The sequence below is a fragment of the Callospermophilus lateralis genome, chromosome 13 (assembly GCF_048772815.1).
Source record: "Callospermophilus lateralis isolate mCalLat2 chromosome 13, mCalLat2.hap1, whole genome shotgun sequence".
Classification (NCBI taxonomy): Eukaryota; Metazoa; Chordata; class Mammalia; order Rodentia; family Sciuridae; genus Callospermophilus; species Callospermophilus lateralis.
This window is the reverse complement of record NC_135317.1, coordinates 13,170,166-13,196,504: the sequence shown is the minus strand read 5'-3', so window position 1 is coordinate 13,196,504 and position 26,339 is coordinate 13,170,166. Positions and strand designations below refer to the sequence as shown.

Below are 26,339 nucleotides of genomic sequence, written 5' to 3'. Positions count from 1 at the left end.
GTTTACGTTTTGAAGTGCTGGTTTGAGCTTCCAGTAGTTCACCCGGGCAGCACCACTCAGCTAGTGGCCGCTCTCCTCCAGAGGACGAGGGGGGCGTCTATGAAGGGTTTGCAGCAGCAGGACAGGGAACACTTCTGACCGGTCAGAGAAGCAGGTTCCTAGTTGGCGGTCAGTCTGTTCCTGGCTAGTCTGTTATCCAAGAGGGCACTTAAAGTGCAGAGCCGCCCCAGCCCAGTGGCCTCCCAGGAGAACCACATTTCCTAAACTTGAGTCTGGACTCTGCCTCTTACTAGCTGTGTGGCCCGAGGATCATCCTGGGGAACATGACTGGAACAGCAGGCACAGCGTCCCATTGTGTCTTAGACACCCCATCTGAGGTTAGTCGGCTTTGGAAGTCACCCCTGATGACATTACCCCTTCTCTTCCTTCCATTGTTGTGAATTTCAAAGAAAACTACCTTGGGATGACTGGCACACTGACTGCTGGAGTCAAATACTGCAGGAAGAGAAACAAGAGAAACACTGAGCCCAAGCCCCCTCATCACTAATCCTTCTTCAGGTTTTCAGAGCCCGAAGCAGATGACGTTCTTCAGATAACATCCAAGCGTGAGCCAAGGACTTGCTAATCTTGCTTTCTAATTAAAAATAAAATGATGTTGAACTTGTAGGGGAATAAAATGCTCATCTAGAGAATTAGAGGGATTGGCCAGGCCCTGATGACCCCACTCAGCACACAGCCTCCTGCCCATCATTCCCTGCATCTTCTTTCCTCCCAGGAAAGCCCTTGGGTACCTGAGGCGGTCTTTGTTTGAGGGATGGCAGCCTCTCTCTCTTCTCAGGGCTACCTTCAAAACACCTGACTTCCTTCCCACCCCCTCGCGTCTCCCAAGTTGAGTGGTCAACAGATGGACATGGGTCTAGTAGCATGCCTCGTGCAGGGGTTCTGAGGACCAAAGAGAGTGGTCCAGGTGTGGCAGTGAGTGTAGCCACAGTGCCTGTGGTGTGTCAGGAAGGTAAAGGCTTCCACGGAGGCTGCAGATGGGTAGCTAAAGGAGGTTCTTCCAGCTCGGCCACCGGCTCTGGACATGCTAGTTAGATGCCATCAGCATGCTCCCATCTCTTCTCTGAACACAGTTCAGTTTTTCCCAAGCCTTTCAAGACATAGTCTACAGTGATGGCTAGAAGATATGAAAACAGTGTCTGATAAAAATTGATAAAGAAGGGCTGGGGCTGTAGCTCAGTGGCAGAGCACCTGCCTTGCACGTGTAAGGCACTGAGTTCGATCCTCAGCACCACATAAAAAACAGACAAATAAAATAAAGGCATGCTGTCTACCTACAACTACAAAAATTAAAAAAATTTATAAAGAAAAATCCCGAGAAATCTTCAATTTCACCTGAAATGCTGGAGGGTGGAAGAGATGAGAGTTAGTTAGCTGCAGGTGGAACCAATGGAGAGTATTTATGTTGAAACCTCAATTTGAACCCCATAATTGTTACCACCAGTGCCACTACACCCTGATTTAATGTTTCATGACTAATAACTTCAACAAATCCAGGAGCGATGGCAGCTTCTCCTCACGAGCTACCCTCCTGTCAGGCCTCCTGCTTCACACGGACACCACCGGGGATGAAAATCAGTCAGGGCCAAGTTGTTTCCACAGATGTTAAGACTGACCACCCAAGAAACACCAAGTAGAAAGCAAGTTTTATTTAAAGATAGAACAGAGATAACTCCTCTGCAGAGAAGGGGGCCCTAGAGCTGGTATCCAAAGAAGTGGGGTGTCTTGCCCCTTTTATACATTTTAGAATCCCTTTATTCTCCTGCCCTCCTTCTCCCTTTATCTGGCCCCTCTCCTCTCCCCATCCTACTAAGTGACCAGTGGCCAGGAGATGAGCCGAAAGATAAGAAGGAAGCCCTCCAGTGGTGCCTCTCCTTGTCTGCCCAAACAGGGGAAGGGCTGCCCAGAAAGTGCTTCAGTAGCAACCTTTTGGGGGAATAGTTCCCTGTAGGCAGGTAACCGTGGTAGCAGGTGGGGGGGGGGAGGGGGAAGGGCTCCGGAGGTGTCCTAGAGGCAGTCTCTATCTTCCCAGACCCAATTCAGCCTCCATCTTCCCTCACCTACAGGAACTGCCTGTCCTTTGTTCTGTCTTCAACATTACCCGCCCAGCTTGCCTACAGCCAAGGTAGGTTCACTGCTTTCCTTCCTCAGACTTCATGCAAACGTTCTCAGCTCCATACTGGGGGACATTTCCCAATACTGCTTCGCCCTGCTACTGGTAGACGTGGGAACCTGTCCCAGGACTTAGTCCTTTCTTTCTGGTTAGCATCTGTAATGGCTGGATAAATCCTTTGTTGTCAGAGGTCCCTTAGTCTCAAGAGCTTTCTTTGGTTTGACACAATTAAAGGCCTAATGACGTTACTGGATTCAAGTCCACCTGCTCACCACTCAAAAGCCAGTACTTGAGAGATGAGAATTGGTGAGAAGAAAGTCAGATTTATTCAATAGCCAGTCCTGAGAAGATGAAGAGGCTATCATCCTCAAAGCTCCACTGTAGGGAGCACACACAGCTTTTATAAAGTGGGAAAAGGGGAGCAGGGGACAATGAGCAGGAAGGTGAACAGACTCCTCATTGACAAGGGCCTGTGTTTCTTTCTCTTTTGCTAGACTATCCTTGCGATAACAGTTGATTTCATCTCCTGGGCCAGTCTCTATAATTCTTCAGATAAACATATTTCCCTGCAAGCTAAACATCATTTCATGTTAAGCAACAGGATTAGCAAATCTTTGGCCCATACTTTGATGTTATCTGAAGACTATCATATGTTTCCCCCCACCCTGTAAATCTAGAGAAAAGTTACTGATTAGAAGGTTTATGATGAGTTTTTTGTTTTTTTTTTTAGTTCCTTTTACCAGGAATAGCTAACCTTGCAGTTAATCATTAAGATACAAAAGACATCTGTGCCTAGAGAATAGGGGGGATGGCAGAAGACAACAGGTTGAACCTGTCAGGTGGCCTCCATCAGAAGTGTCATCTACAGCTCAGCTAGTGGGAGACTAATCTCGCTCAGTGCACAACCACTAGAATCTGATTTTTAAAGTCATTTCCAGGCAAGTGAAGCTGGAGGGTTTATTTACGGTTTCCTTTGGTCACAAAAAATGCTTGGCAATAAGCTGATACATAAGACTGATATAAGGACTTTGACTGTAGTTTAAAAGGACACTAATGATCCCCCTCCAAAAATTAAATCCAAATTCTTCCTCTCTAGGTCCTACTCCCCGCATTGTAAACTGACCCAATATGGAGGCCATCCACCACAAACCACATATCCAGAGTGGACAACAGCAGATTCCCATGACAAAAGAGGTGTGAGAGCTAGAGGTCTCTTCTGAAATGTCTCTGCTAGGTGGAAAAGGGCACGAGTATCAAGCCCCCTGTGGTAAATGTAGGAGCTTCACACGCTTAGGTACTTCAATAAGGTGGACTGTTGTGAGTGAGACATATTCGGGCAGACCAAACATATTTGTGTCTTTCCAAACATTGGAATTTACTAAATAACAATAAATTCCCAGGCTGCTCCACTGTGGGTGGAGGTGGGTCATTGAGTACTTGTGGATCCCCTGCTAGTCATAAGCTGGGCAAACACAAGTTCAAACACAACCTTAATTACTAATACTTGTAACACTCAAGTCACGCATCACACTTTACACACACAAATTATATATACACATAAATAATAGAGAGATCTGTATATCTCTATCTCTATCTAGGCTGAGAAAGGGTTAAGTGGCCACAGGGGTCCAGGAGGCTGAACTGAGAGCAAAGGCAGAGAGCAAGTGTGGCTCAGAGTCACTATAGGTGGTCAGATGAGAACTTGCTCAGGGGACAGAGCTGTCAAAGAGCAGGAAGATATTTTAGACCAGGGTCTGAACAGATGGCAGTTTCAGAGTATCAGCTTGGAGTGTCAGCCTGAGATGTCAGCTTGGAATGGGCTGTGCATGGACATCATGGGTAGGAGAAGCTGAATTCTTCTGAACCCCAAGGACAGAGATTCAGGTGCTCCTCACGGTGGCAATTTTCCTGGGCAAGGCTGGTGATGAATGAGCAGTCGACAGGGTAGGAGTCTCAGGGTGCTCCTCTTGTGATGGGTCTCAGGTATGGGAGAGCTTCATTCAGTGGTCCGGGGTGTTCAATAAGCTCACGGGTCTGGTTTCTGCCATCTGAGTTCCGTACACCCAGGCATCCATGCGCTTCTGATTAACTCACTAAGTTCACAGATGGTCACTTTTAAAGATGAATTTCTTTATCAGTTTGTGCCTTGAGGTTGTGCTAGGCAGATGGCGGTTGTTTACTTGTGCAAACAAGGTACAGAGCCCTTCCACCTCAGACCTTAACTCAGAGTTGAGAGCTCATGGCACATGGCTCCACAAGTTGGAGCAGCTCGGGGCGGTCACAGCCTGGAACTGTGTCTATGCATCATGGAGCTGCTCAGCATGGAGCTGCTCTCCTCAGGAATTCCAGTATGTTCGGAAATCACTGTTCCCAATAAAAAGAGCCCAGTGGGGTCAAAACTGCTAAACTATGAAATGCAGATGCAGGAGAGCTTTTCATTTCCTCTAATAGGAAATGCGAGACTTTCTTTGATGTTTGAAGTCCTGCTTTTGTACAGACGGTTCTAGAAGTGTACTTTCCCACATCTAGACTGAAAGCGGAGCAGAGGCACTATGGATAAAGCCAGGGTGACTACTCAATTCTAAATCCTCAGATTGGTTGTGATTTCATAATCTCCTAGATAGAAGAGTTCTCCCTTAGCCTCGGCCCCAACTGCATCTCCCTTGACCTCCCTCATCTCAGGACTGGGGGACCAGGCAGCTGCAGATGCTTTGCCTGGAAGGGTCACAAGTCCTGATGCTACAAATCCAGCCACATAGAGCTTCTGCACAGGGGGCAAGGGCTAGAGAGTTTTTAGCTGCTTCTGCCATTTGGATCCGAGGCGCCAGGGGCAGCCCACACCCACCCCATCCTTCCTCTCCCGCCTTCTGTAAACAGGTAGGACAGGTTTCACAGCCAGATTGTTGCTGGAAGCCTGGTCCTTGTCCCCAATGCAATCCAATAAGGAGAAAAAGGAAAAAAGTTTCATTGCTTTGCTAGCAAAGGAAAAGGACAGGGGACTCATGTCCCAGAGGCTGCCCACGTTGTCCTCCCAACCTGGCCCCCAGACCCAGACCCCATGCTCACACGCCCGCGGCCCATGATACCTTCCCCTCACTGGTCTCTACCACAGAGCCGGGTATCCACACTGTTCTTCTCTGGTCTCCCCAGAAGGGAAGAGTGGCCATGACCCAGAGGTAAAGAGAGGGTCGTGCAGAGCTGCTAGGGAGCCAGAGTGTGGGAGACTTGGTCCCTTCACGCCTTTACCACAGCAGGTCCGCAGCTGAGTAGCCATGTAAGGCTGCCATGAGGACAAGGCCAGCACCAGGAAGGGGCAGAGGCAGGAAGTGATCTCGACACCTGCAGCTGCTGACCACCAGCTCCAGCTCCATGATGGGAGAAAACCACAGAGCCCTCCCCTGGCCTAAGCCACTGTGAGCTGGGATTTTGTTTATTGCAGCTGAACATCATCTACATTATCAGTGACCTGCACCATGGTTACCAGTACGCATTTCTCTGAGATCCAAGCTGCCTGGTTACTGGCACTGTACCCCATTCACCTCTGGATCTCAGCAACCCCAGGGCAGGGCCTGGTGGGCAGCAAGCCCAGAGGTGGGGGACGATGTCACCCCAGAGAACAGCACCAAGCAGCAGGCACCCTAGCTGAGGTCTCCGGGACACTGCGCCCTCCACACCAGGGAGCAGGTGTGAAGGCACCTGGATGGCACTGCCACCATGCCTGGTACTTACTATTCCAGCCGCATGTCCCCCTCCTGCCCTTCTCACTGAGAATCACACCATTAGGGTTTTAAGTACCAAGGCCCATCAATCTAATAGAACCGTTTAAATTGAATTTCTTGCTTCTGCAATGATTGAATTGGATTTACCCTTAATCCAGAAGTCTCCAAAGCCACGTTGCATTCTGACACACTGTGTCCAGATGGAGAATTCCCACTGTGTCCGTTTGGAAGGAAACTGCTACAGTCTGGGTTTTTACAGTACCCAGAGCCCTCGTGTCAGAGGCTTAGTGCCCGGTGAGGCGCTCTTGGGAGGTGGGGCTTTCAAGAGGTAGGGCCCAGTGGAGGGTCCTGGTCCTGGGAGGCGTGCCCTGGAGCCTTCCTCTCTTCCCCTCCCATTGGTTCCTAGCCCTGAGGAGAGAGCTCCGTCTCCACTCTCTGCAGGATGTGCAGCCTCATAGGCCCAAAGCAAGGGGCCCAGTGGCCATGCATTGAAACTCCCACAGCCTGAGCCAAAAACAGACCTTTCCTGCTGGGAATAGTGGTGCACACTGTACTCCCAGAGGCTAGGGAGGCTGAAGCAGGAAGATCACAAGTTCAAAGCCAGCCTCAGTGACTTAGGTCCTAAGCAACTTAGTGAGACCCTGTCTCAAAATTTAAAAAGTAAATAAATCAAAAGGGCTGGGGATGTGTCTCAATGGTTAAGTGCCACTAGTACCCAATATATAAATAAACCTTTCCTCCTCATAGGTTGATTACTGCAGGTATTTTGTTACACTAACAAGAAGCTGATTAACAGAAATCAAAATATTTCTCCTTGAAAAATAAAGGTTCCTTGCACTGATGCTAATCAAATGCCAGGGAACTCTCTGCCCTCTATTTAATCCCCAGAGATTCACAAGGACAAAAGGCCTTTCCACCTTCCTCTGTGCCCCCTGCCTGAGGACTGGGGGCAGGTCCTCCCTGTCAGCTGGAGATGGGGCCAGACGCATCTGCCGGGAATGTACTTTCCCTCATTTTCCTGCCTCTGAAGCCTGGGACAGCTCTCCTTTGTCCTTCCACTTCCCTAAAGGCATTGTTCTTTGTTGAAATACTGCCTAAGGCAGGCCCTAAGCCACAGCATGGAGTGACGTTTCTGTTAGGGTGTGTGCTGTGCATTCAGTAAGCTTGCTAATTTTCTCTTGCTGATCTTTTTATTGTTGCAGGAATCTCTCTCAGCTGCAAACCCATGACTGTTGAGGAAAACTGTTTTTCTCCCCTTCATTTTGGCAACTCGGATGGGACTTTCTACTTTCTGAGATATTCCACCTGCTCCAGGACCTACAGAAGGGATCTAGGAAAACTAGCAGAAGCGGCCTCCATGCCACACCCACCTGCCTCAGAGTCTTTGCTCAGGCCACCACCCTTCCTAGAAGGGTCAGCCTTACCCACGCACCCGGCTGGCTTTCTCCCAACTTCAGGTCTTGATTCAAATGCCCTCAGCTCAGAGGGGCACACGGAGCACCTCCTGGCATAGGACATGCCCCGAGTGGAGGCCTGTCTCCCTGCCTTGCTCCACCTTTCTGCAAGCAGTCACTCGATGTGATGTATTTTATATCCTCTTTACTTGTGTTGGTCAGGATCTTTCCTCCTTCTAGAATGAATGTTCCATAGTGAGAGCTTTAGTCCACACTGTGTCCTGCTGCTTCTCAACAGCTGTAGACAGGCCCAGCACATGGCAGGTACCCCAGGGTGTGCTATGCAAAGATGTTGGCAGAGTGCATGAGCTCATCCACAACTCATATGTAAAGCATCATGACGTCACGTAAAAACAGCCGTGGTCCCTGCTGGCTTAAGCCTTCTGCCTTCGTTCAACCACAAAGTACAAGCAGCAAAAACTGTCCTGGAACAGACTTGGGGCTCCTGTGGACCAGGATGGTGCCTGCTCTCCTCCCTCTCATGGCCCAACAGACTGGCGCAGAGGGGACTTGAGGTGTGGCTTTTGGTTCACAGTTAACACCATTGTTAACTGAGCCATGCTAGGGAGACACACCCTCAGCGATTCTCCCATCCAAGCAGGTTCTTCACACTCAAAAGATTCACATGGAAATGATTATACATTTTCCATTCACAAACTGATAACTGCTATTAACAAAATATTAAAGTAGCTCCTAAAAAGGAAGGAAATATGGGTACTCACTACTTTAGCTATGATGAGAACACCATTTTAAAAAGCTGGCCTAAACAACGGGCAGTTTGCACCAGAGAATGATTCAAAGTTCAACATTCTTTCTTCTTTTGGACTTGGGCCAAGGGTAGAGGCCTTGTGCACAGTCAGGCTGATAACATATCCATTGAGCTTTGGAGAGAAGCAGTCACGTGTGTGGCAGAGTGTCCTGTCTTTGGAGAGAAGCAGTCACGTGTGTGGCAGAATGGCCACACTAGGCCCTGTGCCTCCACGGGCAGCGGGCAGACAGGTCTCCGCATCTGCCTCCTCTCAGGACATCAGCGGGTTCCCTGGACTCCTCCTTACCGGCTCTCAGGGAGTGCAACCCTGGTCCTTTGTGACAGACACTTCTCTGGTGAGCACTTAACCAAGCAGAGTGACCGACTGCTTCCATGGTGCAGTCGCCCCACAAGCCTGCTTCTCCTTCACACGGCCATTGTTCTCCGGCACTCTGACACTATGAGAAACCCAGAGGTGACCAACTTACCAAGTTCGAAGGTTTACTTTGGCTCACAGCTTTGGAGCTTTCAGTCCATGGCGAGCTGGCCTTGTTGTTTTTGGGCCAGTGCCAGCACAAGGCAGGGCAAGCTGCCTTCCTTGTGCCCATGGAGCAAAGGAGAAAGAAAGAGACTGGAGTCCCCATGACCTGCCTGCAGACCTCCTGAGGCCCCCCTCCCAGCAGCACTAAGCTGGGCACCAGGGCTTGCACACACGGGCTCTGGGGCACTCCAGACCCAACTACAGCAGCCACCAAACCTGGGACTCCAAGTGCCCAGCCTGTGAGCACAGGGGTGGAGTCCCAATCCTGCCACTTCCAACGCCTCTAATTAGAACAGACATGACACTTGGAAAACAAGATGATGAGGGTCTGCCCGCCATGATTGCAGTCACAATCAGAGGAGGGAATGTGAGCAAGAGCCATTGGGCACCCGGAAGTCTGATGGGGCGGGTCCATTCCTGTTCACTGCCACTGCCAAGCACCTGCCTCCACAGTTGCTCACCACCAGGTGATGATAAATGAATCACTGGAAAGATGGCCTCCCCGAGGACCTGGAACAGCCTCAGCTCCCCTCCTCACGCTGAAGGAGGAAGTGGTTCCCGCCTGGCACTGACCGTGGGCCAGCACAGGGCTTCCTATCCAGTCAGGGCTCTGCATGGCCTCCATTAATAGCCTAGCCTGGACAACAACAGAGCTGTTCCCAAGAACCTGGACAAGACACAACCACCAAGACTCCCCCGGTCCTCAGACTGTCTCTGAACCCAACACTTACAGGGGGTTAGCCTAGATGTCAGACAAACCAGCAACACGGTTCTCTTTCTCAACAGAACATCCTGCTTGACAGTAGCGCTGCAGATTCCACCTTACAAAGTTAGCCACTCTCAGAGAGTCATAAGGCCAACATTCTTAGATTTGACAATAGTTCTTGAATCCCTCAGAAAAACAGGCATTTTTATTGGGCTACCAACGTTTCCCAACAATGTCACGTCAACGGGGCTTCTGCTGAGGTGCTGACCTCATGGAAATGCCCCAGGAAGAACTCCCTGCACACTCAGAGGCAAAGTTCTCCGGCAGTCACTACTATGAATACATAGGTTTTTAGACTTTGTCGTACACCTATCAGAATGAGGCATGTGTCAAGTTCCTCTAACACAGGACTAGGTTTCTTAGGGTCACAGAAGAGAGCAGGATTGCCTATAACCTCCTCTCCGCCCATGGGTCAACTGCGGGTGTGTGCGGTCCCTCGCCAGCATCCACACAGTGTGGCTGATTGATTGATCATGACACGAGGAATCACGCCCAAGGTAGCCAAGGAGGGAGTCCTGGCAGTCTGCCTCTGAAAGGCCAAGGGGGGTGTCCTGGCGCAGAGCGATGGGCAGACGCAGGCTCCGAGGGTGGGGAGGACGCTCTCCCAACCACGTCAGTACATGGAACCATGGCGTACAGGATGGGAAGCTCCCAAGACTAAGCTCCAAGGACTGCATCACAGATACCTGATGAGGAAGGAAAGCAGAGAGAGCACAGCTGCAGGCCGGGCTCGGGAAAGGAGGCACGGACCCCACCACGACGCACCAGAGTGCCGATCCCCACGAGCCAGTGAGCCCCCATCCCAGGAAGGAAGAGCAGCCATGGCCAGGGAGGGGCCTGCAGCCATGGCCAGCAAGGGGCAGTGATTCCTGGAGTCATTAACCAGATTCCTTTTGAATTCTGAGCAGCAGGCAGGATGTCCCCCACAGGAGAACCAGCAGCAGTGTCCACGCTGGACCTCAACAGTGACCACCAGCTGATAAAAACCGAGTGAATGAAAGCCAGGGCTACTGGGGTAACCAAACAAGGACCCCAAAGGTCTCTCATCCATTAATTAACGTGGTCATCCCACCTGACCAAACTCACTCATAACATATTCTCACTGGTATCATCAAGCAATTCGGTTGTTTGCACTTCATAACTTATTAGCTTCAAATTAGAGTCAATATCTTTAGAGGAAAAAAAGAAAATAGGACAACTGTATCTGTGTAAAAGTGAACTCATACAGGACACATCAGAGAGATTGTGAGGTCGGGCAGCAGCCCTCTGGGTACAGCAAGAGTCCCAGAGCTGGCGGACAGAGCACACATTCACCCACACTAGGAAGCTCTGGGGCCAGCTGCCTCCTGCCCACTGAGAGGACACAAAGCCCGAAGCAGGGCTTCTCCAACTAGCATAGCAGCACAGGAGAGGCAGAGCCCAGCAGGTGCACCTGGTCAGGCATCGTGGGTGGACACGTCTGGTTCCCACTGCAGCTGGGCTGAGCTGTGAGACCTCCATTGGAATTAGTAAGGTTCTGGCCTTGGCCTGGGCCACAGGGGACCAAAGTAGAAGACAGCCTCATTCCTGAAGTTTCTGGCTGACATATGTCCCCCTATCTCTGCATTTAATGGGACATGGAGAATCACCTACCCGGGAAAAGCAGACCTGGTGTTATTTGGGGGCCATAAAGGACAAGCCTGAGGACCAGGGGTGGTGGACACGTTTCTTTGGGAGCACAGGTTGAGCCCAGCCCAGCCTCGTATCCAGATGAGGACAGAAGGGGGGGGTAGGAAAAGCTCAAAATCAAACAAATTCTCTGGCTGGGTGTCTTGGTACATGTGACCTTCCCAGACACACAGAAGGGGGCAGAGCAGGAAGGCCAACTCCACAGCAGTGGAGATGGAGGGCACCGTGGCTTTCCAACCTCCCTCTCCCCAAGCAGGGAGAGCCCTGCTGCGCTCCTGCCCAGGACCAGCATCTTCCCGAGCAGGGGCTCCCATCCTTCCCTTCACAGCTGCACAGACCTCACCCCTTCAGCAAGTGGCGCCTCCCACGGGAAACCCTCACGTTCTCAGTGCCCTGCATGAGGCAGCAAAGGGAGCGCTGAGCATCAGCTGAGTGAGTGCCATACAGGCAGGGCAGGCGGTCACTGGGCATGGTGCTCAGGGACAGAGGCCGGGCCTGGACCTTCCCTTTCCAGGAGAGCAGAACTAGGGTGCAAGCCACCGTGACACCGTCATAGGGACAACTGCAGCCAACTCTAGTTTAGGTAAGTCTTCTGGAAATGCCGCCACTCCACCTCTCGTGTGCTGTACCGAGGGTCTATAGTGCTCTGACTGCTCAGAGGGCACATGTGCAAAAAGACCATGTCATAAAGTCAGACACGCAGCATGTGAGTGTATCCGATGCAGATGCTCCTGGAGAGTCCCAGAGCTCCCAGGCAGCTCTTGAAGAAATTCAAGTCTTGTCAGCTTCACTCTGCTCTGCAAACATGTCCCCACACCAGTACCTCTCAGGCCTTGGTGCACGGGCAGCCCGTACATAAGCAAGTTCAACACGGGACTCATTCACTGAGGTCATACCTCTCAAATAAAGTAGCAAGAAGAAAAGGAGACTTTACAAATGTGATCATGGAGCCGTTTTTAAAACGTTTCACCCCCAATGAGGAAAAAGACAAAGACTGTAAATGTAAAGGTACATCTTGAGCAGTGCCTTTTCCTCGATTGTACAGCACCTTTGTTGAACAAGACCCACGGGGTCCAGTGTCCCCAGCCAAGGTGACGCTAAGCATCCTGGCTCTCAGTCCCACACTGCGAAACCATCTTGGGCAATCACAAGGTGCAAGGTCTGTGTTCAGAGCACTGTGCTGCTTCTACAGACGGGAGAAAAAGAGCGCTCAATTAAGTCATATCTCAGCTACCAAGTTAGGGGGCTGAGCTGAGGTCTTACTGTTAGTTGAGGTTTCACTGTGACAAAAATAAATTACTTACAGCCAAGAAACAGTTAGCTGGCAATATGGCTCCCTCAGGCCCCACCCATAGCCCTTTATCACCCCATCAGCCCCTCATCACCCACGAGCCCCTCTTCACCCCATGGCTGGATTGTGGGGTTTTCTGGTAGTGACCCACTCCCTACACAACCTCCTTATAGGTGCCCCAGAAGACCCAGAGCCTGGGGTCTGGCCCATGGCCGGGCGTGGGAAGGTGAGGGAACACCACAGGGCAAAGGCCTTGAGAGACGCTCTACTGCCGCCCACACCACTGGCCGTGAAACTCCTGTCCACTGTGTCCTGGGCCTACATTGCAGGTCCCCTTGAGGTCCACCAAGGGCTCTGGCGGGCAGTCTGCTCACAGCTCCTCCATTCCCACAACCCTGTCCTCACCTCCTCGAGGTCCTTCAGCCAGGTAGAGCTGTTGTTGGTGCAAGCCCCTCAAGTCCGAATGGCTGCAGAAGCCTGGCGATGAAGGGACCCAGTCCAGGCCACGTGTCACAGTGCAGCCGGGGAAGCCCTTATGGCCCCCTGTGGCCTGCGGGGTCAAGCGCCAACATGCTGCACACACCGCCTCCACCAACACTGTCCTGGCCACTGCCTGCCCTGGTGGCTCTTGAGACGGGCACCCTCACTCTCTCCTCAGACGAGCCCATTTCCACTGTGGGAGTTTGTGCCAAGTGATGCCCCTGTGCTCACTTGCCTCTGCCCGCCTCTCCACCCCGCCCAAACTCAGCCTTATTGCTGGTCCCCTCAGTCTGCCTCCTCCGTGAAGCCTCCCCGAGCACTACAGCTCACACCCCCTGCCTCCAAGTCCTGCCAAGGCTGCCAGGGACCCACACAATTCCACAAAGAGGCCCAGGCACCCCCACAGCTGTCCAAGAGTGCCCTTCTTCACCTGGTCCCTGGCCACTGGTGAGGTGTCCAAGGCCCAGGGTCACCCTGCATGGCATTTTCTTCTGTAGCCTCACCTGCTGGAAAGAGCAGGGCTGACCTTGGGATGCTCTCCCAAAACCCGGGATCAGGAGTGCTCAAGCTGGACAAGGATCTGACCCGGCCCCGCCTGGTCCAGATACTGCCGATGGGCTTGGGTTGAGGATGACTTGCCCGAGAGAGCTGGCCCAGGCCCAGCTCAGTGCTCCATACTTGCGGTCTCTCACTTGGCCTACAGGACACTCAGAACAGCCGAACTATACATTTTCCCTAAAAGCAACCCACGAATCTCACTTCAGGACACCAGGCTGGACTTCTGAGAGTGTCCCTTCAGGGCGACTCAGTCATGTCCATCTGACTTCACTCTGCCTCCCCGGAGTGACTGACAGCAAGGACAGGCCAGGTGGCAGAGGAAACTCCACAGACAGAGTCCACCTGCACTGGGTCAGGGGACAGCCTGGGAACAAGGAGAGACAGGCCACACAAACCCACCACAAAACCTAGCACAAGAGGAAACCACATGGGCAGGTGCAAACAGGCCCCCTGCTTTTGCTGTGTGTGTGTGTGGGGGGGGGGGGTTAATTTTAGTGATTTTCTTTCCTCCAGCTCTGTGTGCAGCACCAGGAGTGAGTGGGCTGGCGTGGTGGCGTGGTGGCAGGCTGCTCACCCACCCACAGCTCCTCCCCTGCTGCTGGGGACCACATCCGCCCATGCCCAGGGCAGGCACCTCGGGAGCCTCCTGTGGGCGGGAGACAGGCTCTTCTGGGAAGGCACCAGTAGAGCTCTGGGCGGCAGGTGGGAGGTGAGGGGGCCCTCAGCCACTCAGAATACCACAGGAGCCATCTGACTCCAACACCCAAAAGGAGGCAGGCTGGAGCAGCCTCTCCAGCTTCTTTAATTAATTTAAGCCACCTAACCCTGGTCTCTAAATAATTGAGTGCCTTGGTGACCGGTGTTCAAGCACTTGAAGAATTGCACTGGCAAGAATGCTTGAACCTTCTAATTCTAGCTCAAAATCTTTCACTTTCCCTCTCCTTGGTTCGTCACAAGCTGAGGCTGCATCTAGAACACAGTATTTGAGAAAAAAAAAAAAAAAAAGAGGGTGCTCAGATCATAAGATCATCAGGGATGGGAGGGAGCCGCGTCTGCAAACCTTCAAGTTAAGCAGCACAAGGAGACAGGAACAGCGGCAGGCACTCTCCCTGGAGACACAAGATGACCTCCCACCAGTGACAGAATCTGAAACAGAAAATGTGCTTGTCTGGAGCGGACACCCTCCCACACCGTCCCCCATGGCACCTCTTGTGAAAAAGAGATTGATGTTTGCCTTATTGACTTCCTAAAAACAGAAACCACGTAGGTTCTTTCCATTTGACTTTATTTAATATATCAGCTACTCCCAAAAAGTGTCCTGGAGGGCTGGGATGTAGCTCAGTGGCAAAGTGTTTGCCTCACATTCACAAAGCCCTGGGTATGATTCCCCAGTTCCAAAAAAAAAAAAAAAAAAAAAAAACACTAAAAAAATTAAGATAAGGAAATGTGCTGGAGATGTCTACTGTCATCCTTTGCACACTCTATAATGTATATTTTATACTGAATCCCTGCATGAACACTGAATATTCCACTGGTAAACTTATAAAATATGAAGCAAATACTTACGCTCTTTGTTGTTTCAGTTTCTTACAAAGCCTTATGTCATACTACATTAGAAATTAATAGCACCATTTAGCTACTCTTCCTTAGCATACAAGTTGAAGTATTTAACACTATCATAAATGCTTCCAACCCAGGCAGGTAGCCCAGAGACCTCACGTCCTGCACCTGAAATCCTTCTTCACCACTTACCCATCATCCCCCCAAGGCCTTCAGAGTCTGCGCACTGACAATTGAGACATGTGACCTACTGCGAGCCCACAGCACACTGTTCAGCAGAAGTCACTGTCACCGTCCAAGCGTGGCCCTCACAACACCCCTCTGAGCTGCGTGTGCCCCCAAGGTAACCCAGGCCCACTCCAGAGGGACGGAGTCCAACAGGTCCAGGATGATCACCAGGCTCTTCTACTGCCAGGGCACTCTGTGGAGAGCACTCTGCCTGCGGTGTCATTCTTGATTAGACTCCTGCTGACAGCTCACACCCACTCCATCCGCCCACCCTGCAGGTTCTGCGATCAGCTGGCTCCCACGTCCCAGGCTCATCTGGGTTCCTGTGTTCCTCTGTTAGTCCCTCCTACACCTGCCAGGGCCCACCTGTTAGAGCAACTGGCTGGATCCCCTCGACCCTCAGACCTGCTGTTGCTTCCCGCCTCATTCTGGAAAGCCACCTGCGTTGCAAGGCCTGGGATGTTGACACCCAGCTTCTTGGCGCTCTTGCTCAGCCGCTGGTGGTGATGGCTTTCTGGTTGGGCTGTCCAGTCAGGCCTTCGTCCTCGTGCACAGCTCCCCAGACAACTGTACCAAGCATGTCCCTCCTTCCCTCTTCTCACCTGCCTTCTCCTCAGTAGGAAGGGGCATGGAGCCACAGAGGCCATGCAGACCCCTGGGGTCATCACAAGCTGCAATGCCAGTGCCCACCCCTGCCCCAAGCACACTCTCCCTGGCTCCCGTCCCCAGGGCTAACTTACTGTGCCAGCCATGGGCTCTCTCCTTGGCAGCATCTCCCTCCCACCAGACGCCCCTCCCAGGAGAGCAAGCACCATTCCTCTCATTCACTGCGACACAACCCAGGGCCCAGCTCAGGGCCTGGGAGCCCACGTGCTCCTTAGATGTGCAGGAGGGAAGAGGGCCTCTGCCCCGCAGACCCTGGAGGGCCTCCCATGCTGGGCACAGTCATGAGGCCTTCACATACCACAGGTGAATACTTCAGTCATCTCAGCAACTTGGGCCTATTTCCTCAGCAAGGCAATGACATTACAGATGAACAACTCCTTTAGAGCCTTCTTCATGTTACAAGACAATCTCAGACGAGGGAAGAAATGTCCTCAGAAGGCGGGTGACTTCCACACAGGGTGGCATTCAAGAAGTGAGGGAACCAGCAGGCAGAAGACTGAGTGCTTGGGAGAAAGGGCAAATAGAACTGGGAAGGGGCCTGGGGAAGGCCCTGGGCAGGGTCCTGCACCCCTACTGCAGCAGGCCCCGTGGGCAGCTCTTCCTGGAGATGGCCTCTCCTGCTCCCTGCTCCACTGGCAAGTGGACTACAGACCAACAACGAAACTAGGCCAGAATAAACCTCAAGAAGCCTCATCAAAGTGAGCAGAAAAGGGACAGAGGCCTCAACTTGAGTAAACTGCTCAGCTGAGACTGAAGAGAGGGGTCTGCGGCTCCCAAGTGGTATTTGCATCTTTCACATTGTCCATCTTCACAGCCACAGCTGTCATGAATGTCTGCAGCCACTTTGGTCATGTGTCCATCCCAGACGACTTGCCCCTCTGCCCTCTGCAGCCCTTCAGCTGCATCCAATCCCTTCTGTGAGGACCCCCTCCCTCCCCATGACTAAGCAAAAGTTGGGGGTGGGCAGCCGCATTGCACGTGCGCAGTCCATTGCATGAGACTTTTTGTCTCCAGAAGCAGCCTCCCTTCCCGTCAGAGCAGCGTGTGTGCTGCTTTCTGTTGTACACCGCAACCTAGGTACTAAGGAGGCCTCTGTTGGAGGCTGTATTTTGCCTATTCTTGATTTCCACCTTGATTGGTTTCTCAGAGCATTTGAGCTGGCTGCTCTGAGCTGGGAACTCTTGAGGTAGCTGACCACCACCTAGGGCTGGTAATAGGGAGGCCAGCAGCTGGGGAACAGTAGGGATTAGCTCTGGCTTCTGTAAGCATCCCACAGCTGCTGGCTGGGAAGGGCTGTTAACGCTAGCTGAGAGTTGCTGTTGCTTGGAGCTGCTGACACTAAGGAGCTACACTCGACCCATTTGTGATTTCTGCCTGAGTTGAGAAGAATCCTGAGCCAGTTGGTACAGTTTGGGTCATATGTGAGGCCCTGGAGCTTTGGCTCATATCAGGAGGAGCCTCCAACTGATCTCCATGTGCACACTCGGGCCTCAGGTCTGCACGTATCTTGGCTTTCTTTCTGAATCCAGCCATGATTCCACCAACTCTGCAGTACCTGGGTCTCTGAGAGCCTGGTGAACGTTCCACCTAAAGCCCCCACAGTATAGAGACAAGAGAGAAGGGCCCATTCCTACTTCCACCTTTAACAGCTATGGCTGCACCCGATGCCTTCTAGTCAGCCATGACCATGTCCTGTGCCCTGTAATGGCTCCAGGGAACTTCACTTTGGCTGGCTGCAGCACCTCTGGAGAGACCTGTGGCAATCCCTGAGGACCCCTCCCTGCAGCCTCTCTGGATGCCTCCCTCTTCCTTGACCGTTCCCAATCTGGTCCACAAGGAGCAGTACAGAGCCATGACTTGGCAGACAGCCTGAGGAGGCTGTGCACATGCCTAGACCCACCACTGCTGGCTATAAAAAGAGCACACTCCTCAGTCTTGCGCCAGGCTGGGACCCCGTCTTAGGTACTGCCTTCCTGTGTCACAGCAATCCACAGCAAAGCCTGGCTCAGATGAGTTCCACAGGTGCTGTGATCTTTATCCTGGAAAGAGCAGGCTGAACTGGTTGCCCTGAGCTGGTAGCACCAAGGGCTACTATTACTGAGAATGCCCCACAGCCTGAGAGTATCAGGGAACTGGACGGAAGCTGCTCAGGGGAGGGGGGGCCTTGAGTTCCAGGAAATGGCTGGGAGAGCTGTTGACACTAGTTGCTGGGAACTGCTGATGCTCGGGCCATAGGAGCACACAAAGAGCTGAGAGTCCCTGGCACTTGAGTGCAGGGCTTTGATGGTTCAGGGAGTGCCAGTTTGGATTTCTATAAGATCTGAACAAGAGAACCCTTCAATTGGTACCAGTGCTATAAGCACACCTGTGGAGGCGTGGGAAGGCAGGCTCTCCTTGCACTAAGAAGTCAGCTCCAGTCAGAGATGCAATTGCAGAAAGGTAGACTCTGATCTGAGATCAGACAGCACCAAGTTAAAACCTGCCAGTGTCCAAGAGAAGCCAATTAGTCTTCATCCATATAGCAACCAAGTCTGCTCTGCAGATGGAAGAGAGGGAACCCGGACGCCACTGAGAAGCAACCAGCATGAGGGCCACGCAGTGCTTCAGGAACAGAAAGTCCATGTCCCTGAAAAGCTATGTGGCTCTGAATCCCTCTTCTGCCTCACTTCCACTGTCAGGTCAGGGCCAGAGCCTGCACCTGCTGCCGACCTAGAGAACACCAATTCTCTAGGAACTACAGAGAAAGACCACAGGAAGTCAGAGCCAAACTGAGTCCAGGGACAGCAGCGTCATGGGAGTTGAGAAAACACCTCAAAGCTGCATGCTCTCTAACAAGGCCTTTATCTCCTGTCAGGAACAAGCAATGGGAACACAAAACAGGCTCCGTAGATGTCTGTAACTGAATCAGTGGGTGTCTCTCAATAATAAAATCTAGCCAGCTGCAACTCTAACCATGCCAAAAAGAGCATTCGATGCAGCCGGCATCTGTCCCTGAAACCACCCTCACAGTCGGCCAGGCCATCTGGAGTTGCCCTTTTTATGGGTCACGCTGAGTATGAGCAATTTCATATGCTCTGACCTTACATGTGTGTGCTACTCGTAGCCCATAGATGTTTTGCCCACACCACCATTCAAGGACAGGGTGTCCTGAGGGCCTGGCTAGGTTCACTGCACATTGGAAGATTCTGTTCTTAATAAGACTTACAGTCAGGCCATTAAAAGCAAAGGCCTAGTTTATTTCAAGGTATAACCATCCATAATTGTTACAGCATGTTCCAGGTGCTATAAAACAGGTGTAGAGAACACAGTAGTTTGTAGTTTGGGGGATAAAAAGCTCTTCAAAGTATTCAAGAACTGCTTTTACATAGACAAGTATGGGTTTATACATTCAAGCACTGAATCCGCTCGCTCTTACCATCACTGGGTGGAAATGCTTCCAGAGTGTATTGCACACTTCTATGACTTAAGCAGAAGCATGCTGAAGCCTTTTCTTAATGGGTCAAGGACATCGACAACCATTGGCTCTGCCGTGGTGACATCCTACTTATGTACAGTACATGAAACTTGTAATAGTAAAAAGACTTAAAATTTCTGTTTCTTGTGCTCCTATATCTTTTTTTTTTCATACCATTAAAAATAGCTGAGCCCCTCTTGCTTCATTCCCTAGATCTGTCATAACAAAACACCATAATGGGGTGGCTAAACAATAGAAATTTATTTTCTCCTAGTTCTGGAGGATGGAAGTCGGAGGTAGAGGTGTGGGCAGGTTGAGTTCCTTCAGAGGCCTGTTTCAAACTTGCAGAAGGCTGCCTTTGAACATGGTCCTCATTCTCAGTCAATCTCCTCTTTAAAATCCCTGCCTTCAAATACAGTCATGGTCTGCCATATGGGGTCAGGCCTTCAAGCCATGAACTTGCTGGAAACACAGCCAATGCCAGCTCAGTCTGTCAGGGGTCATGGAGACCAGGTCTGTGTTTCCACCCCTGAGAGGGGAGGACAGTGGAGGCCACACCTCACTGGCTCCTTGCACACCTGGAAGACAATGCAGGCACTTGCAGTCTGACACCCGAGAGGGGCAAAGAATATGTCTTACGTTGTTTAGTTGTGTGGATGCCAAACTGCCTGTCCCCACCACCTGTCACCTGCACCCCGAGGCTGTGCTTTTCCTCTTGAGTCATCCATGGGCTTGAAACCCACGCAGGGCAACATGTGGAAGTAAACGTGAAGGCACATCCAGGCCCAGGCTCTCCTGGGGGAAAGGCCAGAAGCTGCGCTCACCATTTCCCGTCCCTCCTGGCTCAGGTGGACTCTACTCAGCCTTCTTCACTGTCCTTTTTCTCCACATTTTAGGTAAGATCATCCATGCCAACACAGCTTTATTGCCCACAGAAAAGACAGTGTCACAGATCTGCCCCCAAATCAGTGACACTTGTAATAACCACCCCGTTTCTGGAAGCCATTGTTGGTGGGGACCCACAGTTCAGGTGCTGCACCCCACCTGAGCATGCCAGGAAGCTGGAGAAGCAGCACTGTCTGCAGGAGGTGCCAAAGGGAGCGACACGTGGGCTGAACAACCCTAGGGCTCCCAGGAGCTTCGAACCCAGTGGAGCACGCTGGGTCTGCCAACGCCCACTCAGGACGTGTCCTGAGTCTTGAGGCCACCTGGTCTCCATCACAACTACTCACCTCTGCCACAGTAGCCGGAAGGCAGCCACAAATGACACAAATGCACGGGTGTGATGCAGGCCAATAAAACTTCTTATGGGCCATGAAATTTAATTGTCATAAAACTTTAACATGCCAGGAAATATTACTGCTCCTTTGACATTTTCCCAATCATTTGAAAGCACAGAAGCCATTCTTGGCTCAGGCCACACAAACACAGGCAGTGGGGACAGGTCAGGCCCAGGAGCTGAGCTGTGGTTGGCTCAGCCCTGCTCTACTCTAATAGCTCCAGAAATCTGTGTTGGTGGGAAAACGCATTTCTAACTAACAGTTCAAACACCATGCATCCATCCTGCGCACCACACCCGCTTTTACCTTTCCTCACATCTTTTTTGAAAACCACTCCTGTTTTGGTAGCCCCCTATCTGGTTACATCAGAGACCACTCCAAACAAACTCAAACAAGCTCCTTTACTGGACACATGTTTAAGAGTTTTGAAATATCTCTTCACAAACAGGGACCAGAGAGCCTCCTGCAGAAAGGAGCCATGGCTACAAATACAGAAATGGACTGGGTGTCCTGTGGATCCCCCTTCAGCAGAAGGTAGCCACCGCTTAGAGAGCGTAGGAATAAAACACCATCTTACCCAGCATCCCTCATCGGGATGTGGCCGTTTAGCAGGGTGGGGGTGAGTCAAGAAGCACACTTGTGGCAAACCAACACAACATGTGGTTCTTAAGAATGAATGATGTACTCGGTAGACCGAATCAGACATCACTTTCCTATGTGCACACATGATGCACGACCAGTGAAACTCCACATCATGTATAGCCACAAGATGGGAAGCGATACTCCCCATGTGTATGATATATCAAAATACACTCTGCTGTCATGTATATCTGAAAAGAACAAATAGAAAATAGAATGATAAAGAATGAACCATGCAGCTCAAAGTCTTACGTGGCTACTAAAGAAGAGTTTAATAAAATGACATCTGACTCCCCAAATATCACCTAGACGATGTGTCCTTGATCCTCGGGAGAGATTACAGTGTGAGTCAGGTGGGAATACTGTCTTCTCCTCTGGCTTGATGCTGGGAGCCATCAGCCAAGTAGGTATGACAATTTCCTTGCCAGCGTACCCCCATGTTTCTTTAGTGGAAGGACTCATGGAAATAGGACATTTTGCAGCTACATTGCACGTAAGGTGACCTTGCTCAAGGACCAGGGCGGATCCGGGTTTAGGGTGTTCCGCATAATACTAGATTAGGGCGTTCCCCATTTAGAATAGGGCGTATCCTGCTGCCTGAGTTCCTCTTGACTTCTTAGGGTCAGACAGTATATTTTGGGAGACAGAAGCCCAGTGGAGGTGTGGATTTGGGCAGAGAACGTGGATTTCCCCAGAACGTGTTTGTAGACGGCCGGTGTGAGTTCGGGAATAAAGAATTGCTGTTTGAATCTACAAGCTGTGTGGAGACTCGTGATTTGTGCCCAGCCAGAGACTGCGGCAGCTTTCAAGCCCCTCTTCCCTCCAGAAACTTCTTTGTGTCTTTTTTGGATTAAGGGTGGTGGGTATCAACACATGCCACTCCAAAACACGGCACCATGGCACCCGAGAGGGCAGGAAGGCTGCCCTCACCAACTCCTCCTCCTCCTCCCTCTTCTCCCCTGAAGCAGGCAATGCAAGGTTTGTCAGACCTTCTGCCAAGGATGACACTCATGTAGGGCCACCCACCCCAAGTCCAGAAGAAAAGAACTTCCTTATCCATCACCCAAGGTTCCGGTGCCATGTAAAACTGAAACAGATGTCTCTTGTCGGCCTGTCCTTCATTATTCGTGCCTCAGCCATGAACCTGGCAATGGAGGAGAAAGTCTTCTCCCCTCAACAGGGGGAAGTAAAGAGGTATTAAACTGATTATTAGAAATACTCTGAATCCTTGGCAAAGAATGAAGAAAAACACTGCTGTATCTGGCCAAGCTAAGGCTTCTTCCAAATAGACCATGCAGACTTCACCCAGTTCCTTCCAGAAATGGAACCTCAGAATTTGGGGGATGAGGTGACTGGGACCCAAAGGCACTGACGGACCTGTATTATAGCGATGGCTGACTGAGGACAGCATCTTTGAGATGCCAGTCACTACAAAAGACAAGGATGGGCTGTGCCTATGCAGCAGCTGGCAGCTGACAGGGCTGTAAGGATGAGAGGGACAAGGACAAGCATGTGCCCTGAGAGAGGAGCAGTTCCGGCTCCCCTGAGCTGCCTGGCTCTCTGCCAGAGAAGATTCTCCTAGTAATGAAGTATACCAGCTTTAATCTAAAAGTGATCTGACCCTCTGCCACAAATCCAGTCAATTGTGTCCAACAAGGGGCTCAGTGCAAAACCAACAGAGGAGGACCTTGGACTCAGAGTGGCTGTACTCACGACAGAGTTCATTGACCTGCTAATTTTCCAAACCAAGAGGCACCTTTTTCACTGGGTTTGTCCCTAAGTGCCCCTTGCACTGTTTTCCTAAATGAACCCTTGTTTTGCATGAATCCAGACTTTCTTAGGAACCCCAATGCCATCTGAATACCAATGATAAGACATCTGTCCCTAGCGCCTTTTCTACAGGAGCTGCAATTTTTTTTACTAATTAAAAAGTGTGAGAATGGCTCACATCTTAAATAGACAAGAATTTCCCAGAGGAAGTAAGATATACACTAACTTTGGACATTTTGTTAAGGGCGTATGATATTGAGCTTATACATGAGCTTCACCACTCAGGGGCAACCCTCCCCCTGAGGAAAAGCAAGTGGGTTCTTTTCCACCTGGCATCCTCATTCCTGTCATGTCTGCAAGGTACACAGTAAGAGCTGTCACCCTTCTCAGCATGTGTACCCAGCATCATGACCCCATTGTGAACTTCTGTATGCCTTGTGGAAATACTGACTTCTGTAGAGAATGAGGGATCTTGCTCTAGCGCAAGTGTAATCTAAACAGAAAGGCAAGGTGAATTTTGCCTGCGCAGAGGGACAGAGCTGGTAAGTATAGTGGAGGCAGCATTTGATGAAATAAAAATTAAAGAGTCTCTAGGGCAGTGGCCACCTTCAGAAAGGGAGACACAGGTTTGTCTTATTTAAGGCTATGTTTTTAATATCCCATAACACAAGCTAGACACCTACTTCTGTCTATTTCAGGATAAATTTAAGTCAGCTTAATAATTCACCCCAGACTTCTGAATAATTGTTTTACATGCTCTTCATGGACAGTGTTATTTATCACTTTATAAGTAATTGCCAAAACCACCAACTGGGTATAGCCCCAGGGGTGGGGGTGGGGTTTATGAACAAACAGGCTGGGAGGTCCAGCGAGGTAGGAGGTCACACCCAAGGGGATCCACCTGTAAAGGTTGGAGGCGGAGATTACAAAGTGGGAGGAATCACAACGCCCCACCCCCACCCCCATTCCAAGCTACACTGGGAACTAGAAAGTGTGTGGTGACCTTGTGCTCACAAAAAACGGGTTGCTTCACAGGCTGATCTCAATGAGAAGGGGCTGTGCTGGAGCCCTGTGAGGTTCTGGACAGAGGGCAGACACTTATCTCTACCTCAGCCACCGCTGTGCACCCCACTGGCCAAGGCTGGGGAAACAGCCTTCCTGGATCTAATGCAGCCCAGCGATGGCACTGGGGCCTGTGCCCCACCCCCCCACCCCACCCCGTGCACCTGAGGACCTGCTCCATTCCTGAGCCCTGCAGGAGGTGGTGCTTTGAAGTTGACCAGGAACCTCTCATACCTAAAGTTGAAATAACTGCTGAATCAGGGTGCCCCATTTTGTCGGCTCATGGGCAATCGGACACTTGCTTTCCTCTCCCTCACCCTCCTCCTACTCTGAAGGAAACCAGATCGGCCTGTTAGAGGTCACCTGCAAAAGCAGAGTGATGTCACTCAGCTACGCCGAAACTGCCTCCCGGTACTAAGAGCCTAAATATCTATGCATGGTTATCAAAAGAGAAGGCACAGTCCTGAAGGTGCCTGCAGACTTATCATTACTAGATTCTGCGGCCTCCGCCTTCTGGGAGCAGGTCAGGAGGAAGGTGACCGCACCAGGCGCACCCCCTAGCCGCTGGGCGGCCAGGATGCTACCGGTTCACCTGGAGATCTAGCTTAGGGTATTCCGAGAGACAGCGTGGGGGATGTAGCCCCTGCAGCCACTCAGGCCCTAGGTTAGGGATCACTCCCCAGGAGTTACTTAAGGACCACTCCCCTGGAGTTACTGGCGGTCGCACCAAGTCACGCTGAGGCTACCTCGCTGCGGCGCGCGCCCTCGCGGGCCGCAGAAGGGGCCAGCGAGGGTCAGACGCTGGGGGCGGGGGATGGAGAGGCGCGGGCGCCGCGTGGGTGGCGCGAGGTGGCCGCGGCCTGCTACCTGTGGTGGACAGCACTGTGCTGGCGAAGAAGAGCGCAGAGGTGAAGTCCCAATTCCAGTTGCCCGAGGCGTTGCTGAGCACCGACACGCCGTAGTTGCTGGCCTCCAGCACGCGGCCCAGGAACTGCTCGAGCTGCGGCTCCGACAAGCACTCGTGCTCCTCCAGGAAGCGGCGCTTCAGCTTGCGCAGCTCCTGGCGCAGCAGGTCCTCGTAGGGCAGCTCCACCGAGGAGAAGACCACCGCGCCGAACACCAGGTAGAGCAGGTAGCCGAGCACCAGGAAGCCGAAGCACCAGGCCGAGCGGTGCCGCTCCACCAGGCGCACACAGGAGCTGCCAGCCAGGGACTGCAGCATCTTCCCGCCGCCAGGACAGCGCCGCAGACCGGCCGGAGCGGCCGCCGCCCCTCGGCTCGGGCTCCGCTCCGGCCCGCGCCTCCTCCCGCCGCCGCCCGCCCGCGGATTGGCTCGCTCCGGCGACGCTTTTCTTCCCTCTTTCCTGTTTCCTTGCAATATAAAAGGCCCAGATGATGTGGCAGTGACGTGGGCGCCGGCTCAGGTAACCCGGAGTCGGCGGAGACCGCGCGCAAACTTGGCGGAGCGCGGGGCGGGCGCGGCCCCGGGACACCCCGCCCGCGGCGCGCTCCCAGCCCGCGGCGGTCCCCGACCCCCCGCCCGGCCTCCTGCGCCTCTCGGCGGCGCCCCTGCCCAGCGCCCGCCGTCGGCCCCCGCCGGGTGGGTGAGCGCGGCAGGGCCACTTCAGGGCAAAGCGCTGCCCTCCCCGCGACTCCTGCCCCCGCGTATTTCCGCCTAGTAAAAGCCACCATCAAAAAATAGCGAGCGCCTGATTCTGTCCTTCTCTTCTTATTGGCCAGACAGTTGGTCCATCTGGAGCCGGCGGTGGTGGCGAAGCACCAGAACCGCCGGCGGAAAAGCACCTTCAAGTCCCCTCGGACCCACACACCCCTCACGAAGGCTCCCGGGGAAGGAAGCGTTTACAGGGCCCTGTTTCTGAGCTCTTGATCTTTAGAACAGGACCTCAAGCTTCATGCTAAACTGAGAACCCAGGTGCCAACTACCAGAAGCAGCAGCTTCTCAAGTCCTTCTTCTCAGGGATGGAGATGTTGAGGGGCGTCCGTGGGCTGCCTTATGGCAAGGGTAAAAAAACCATGGCCCTTTCTGGAAAGGTAACTTAGCCGCAGGCCTCAAGAGTCTTGAAGAAGTGTGTGTGTGCTAAGGAAAGTACAGAGAGGCTGGCCTGAAGCATCTCTGTCACATGCACACAACATCTGGATGTCTACCATACACAGATAAAATAGCAGCCAATCGGGAGTATTCTGGATGTTCCAAAGCAGAAAAATTATGGTATCTCAAGAGAGGGACTGCTTCCACAGATGTGTTCAGAATGCTGAAGCAT

At 52.0% G+C, this 26,339-nt stretch overlaps 1 protein-coding gene across 1 annotated transcript in view; it reads right to left on the bottom strand.

Annotated features, from left to right (window-relative positions):
• Kcnk1 (potassium two pore domain channel subfamily K member 1) overlaps positions 1-25,279 on the bottom strand; it is a 33,993-nt gene extending 8,714 nt beyond the window's left edge. The window contains exon 1 of the mRNA XM_076832097.1: positions 24,925-25,279. Within this exon, the coding sequence (XP_076688212.1) occupies positions 24,925-25,279 (355 nt within the window). The remainder of the gene's footprint in view (positions 1-24,924) is intronic.
• Positions 25,280-26,339: the final 1,060 nt, after the last annotated feature.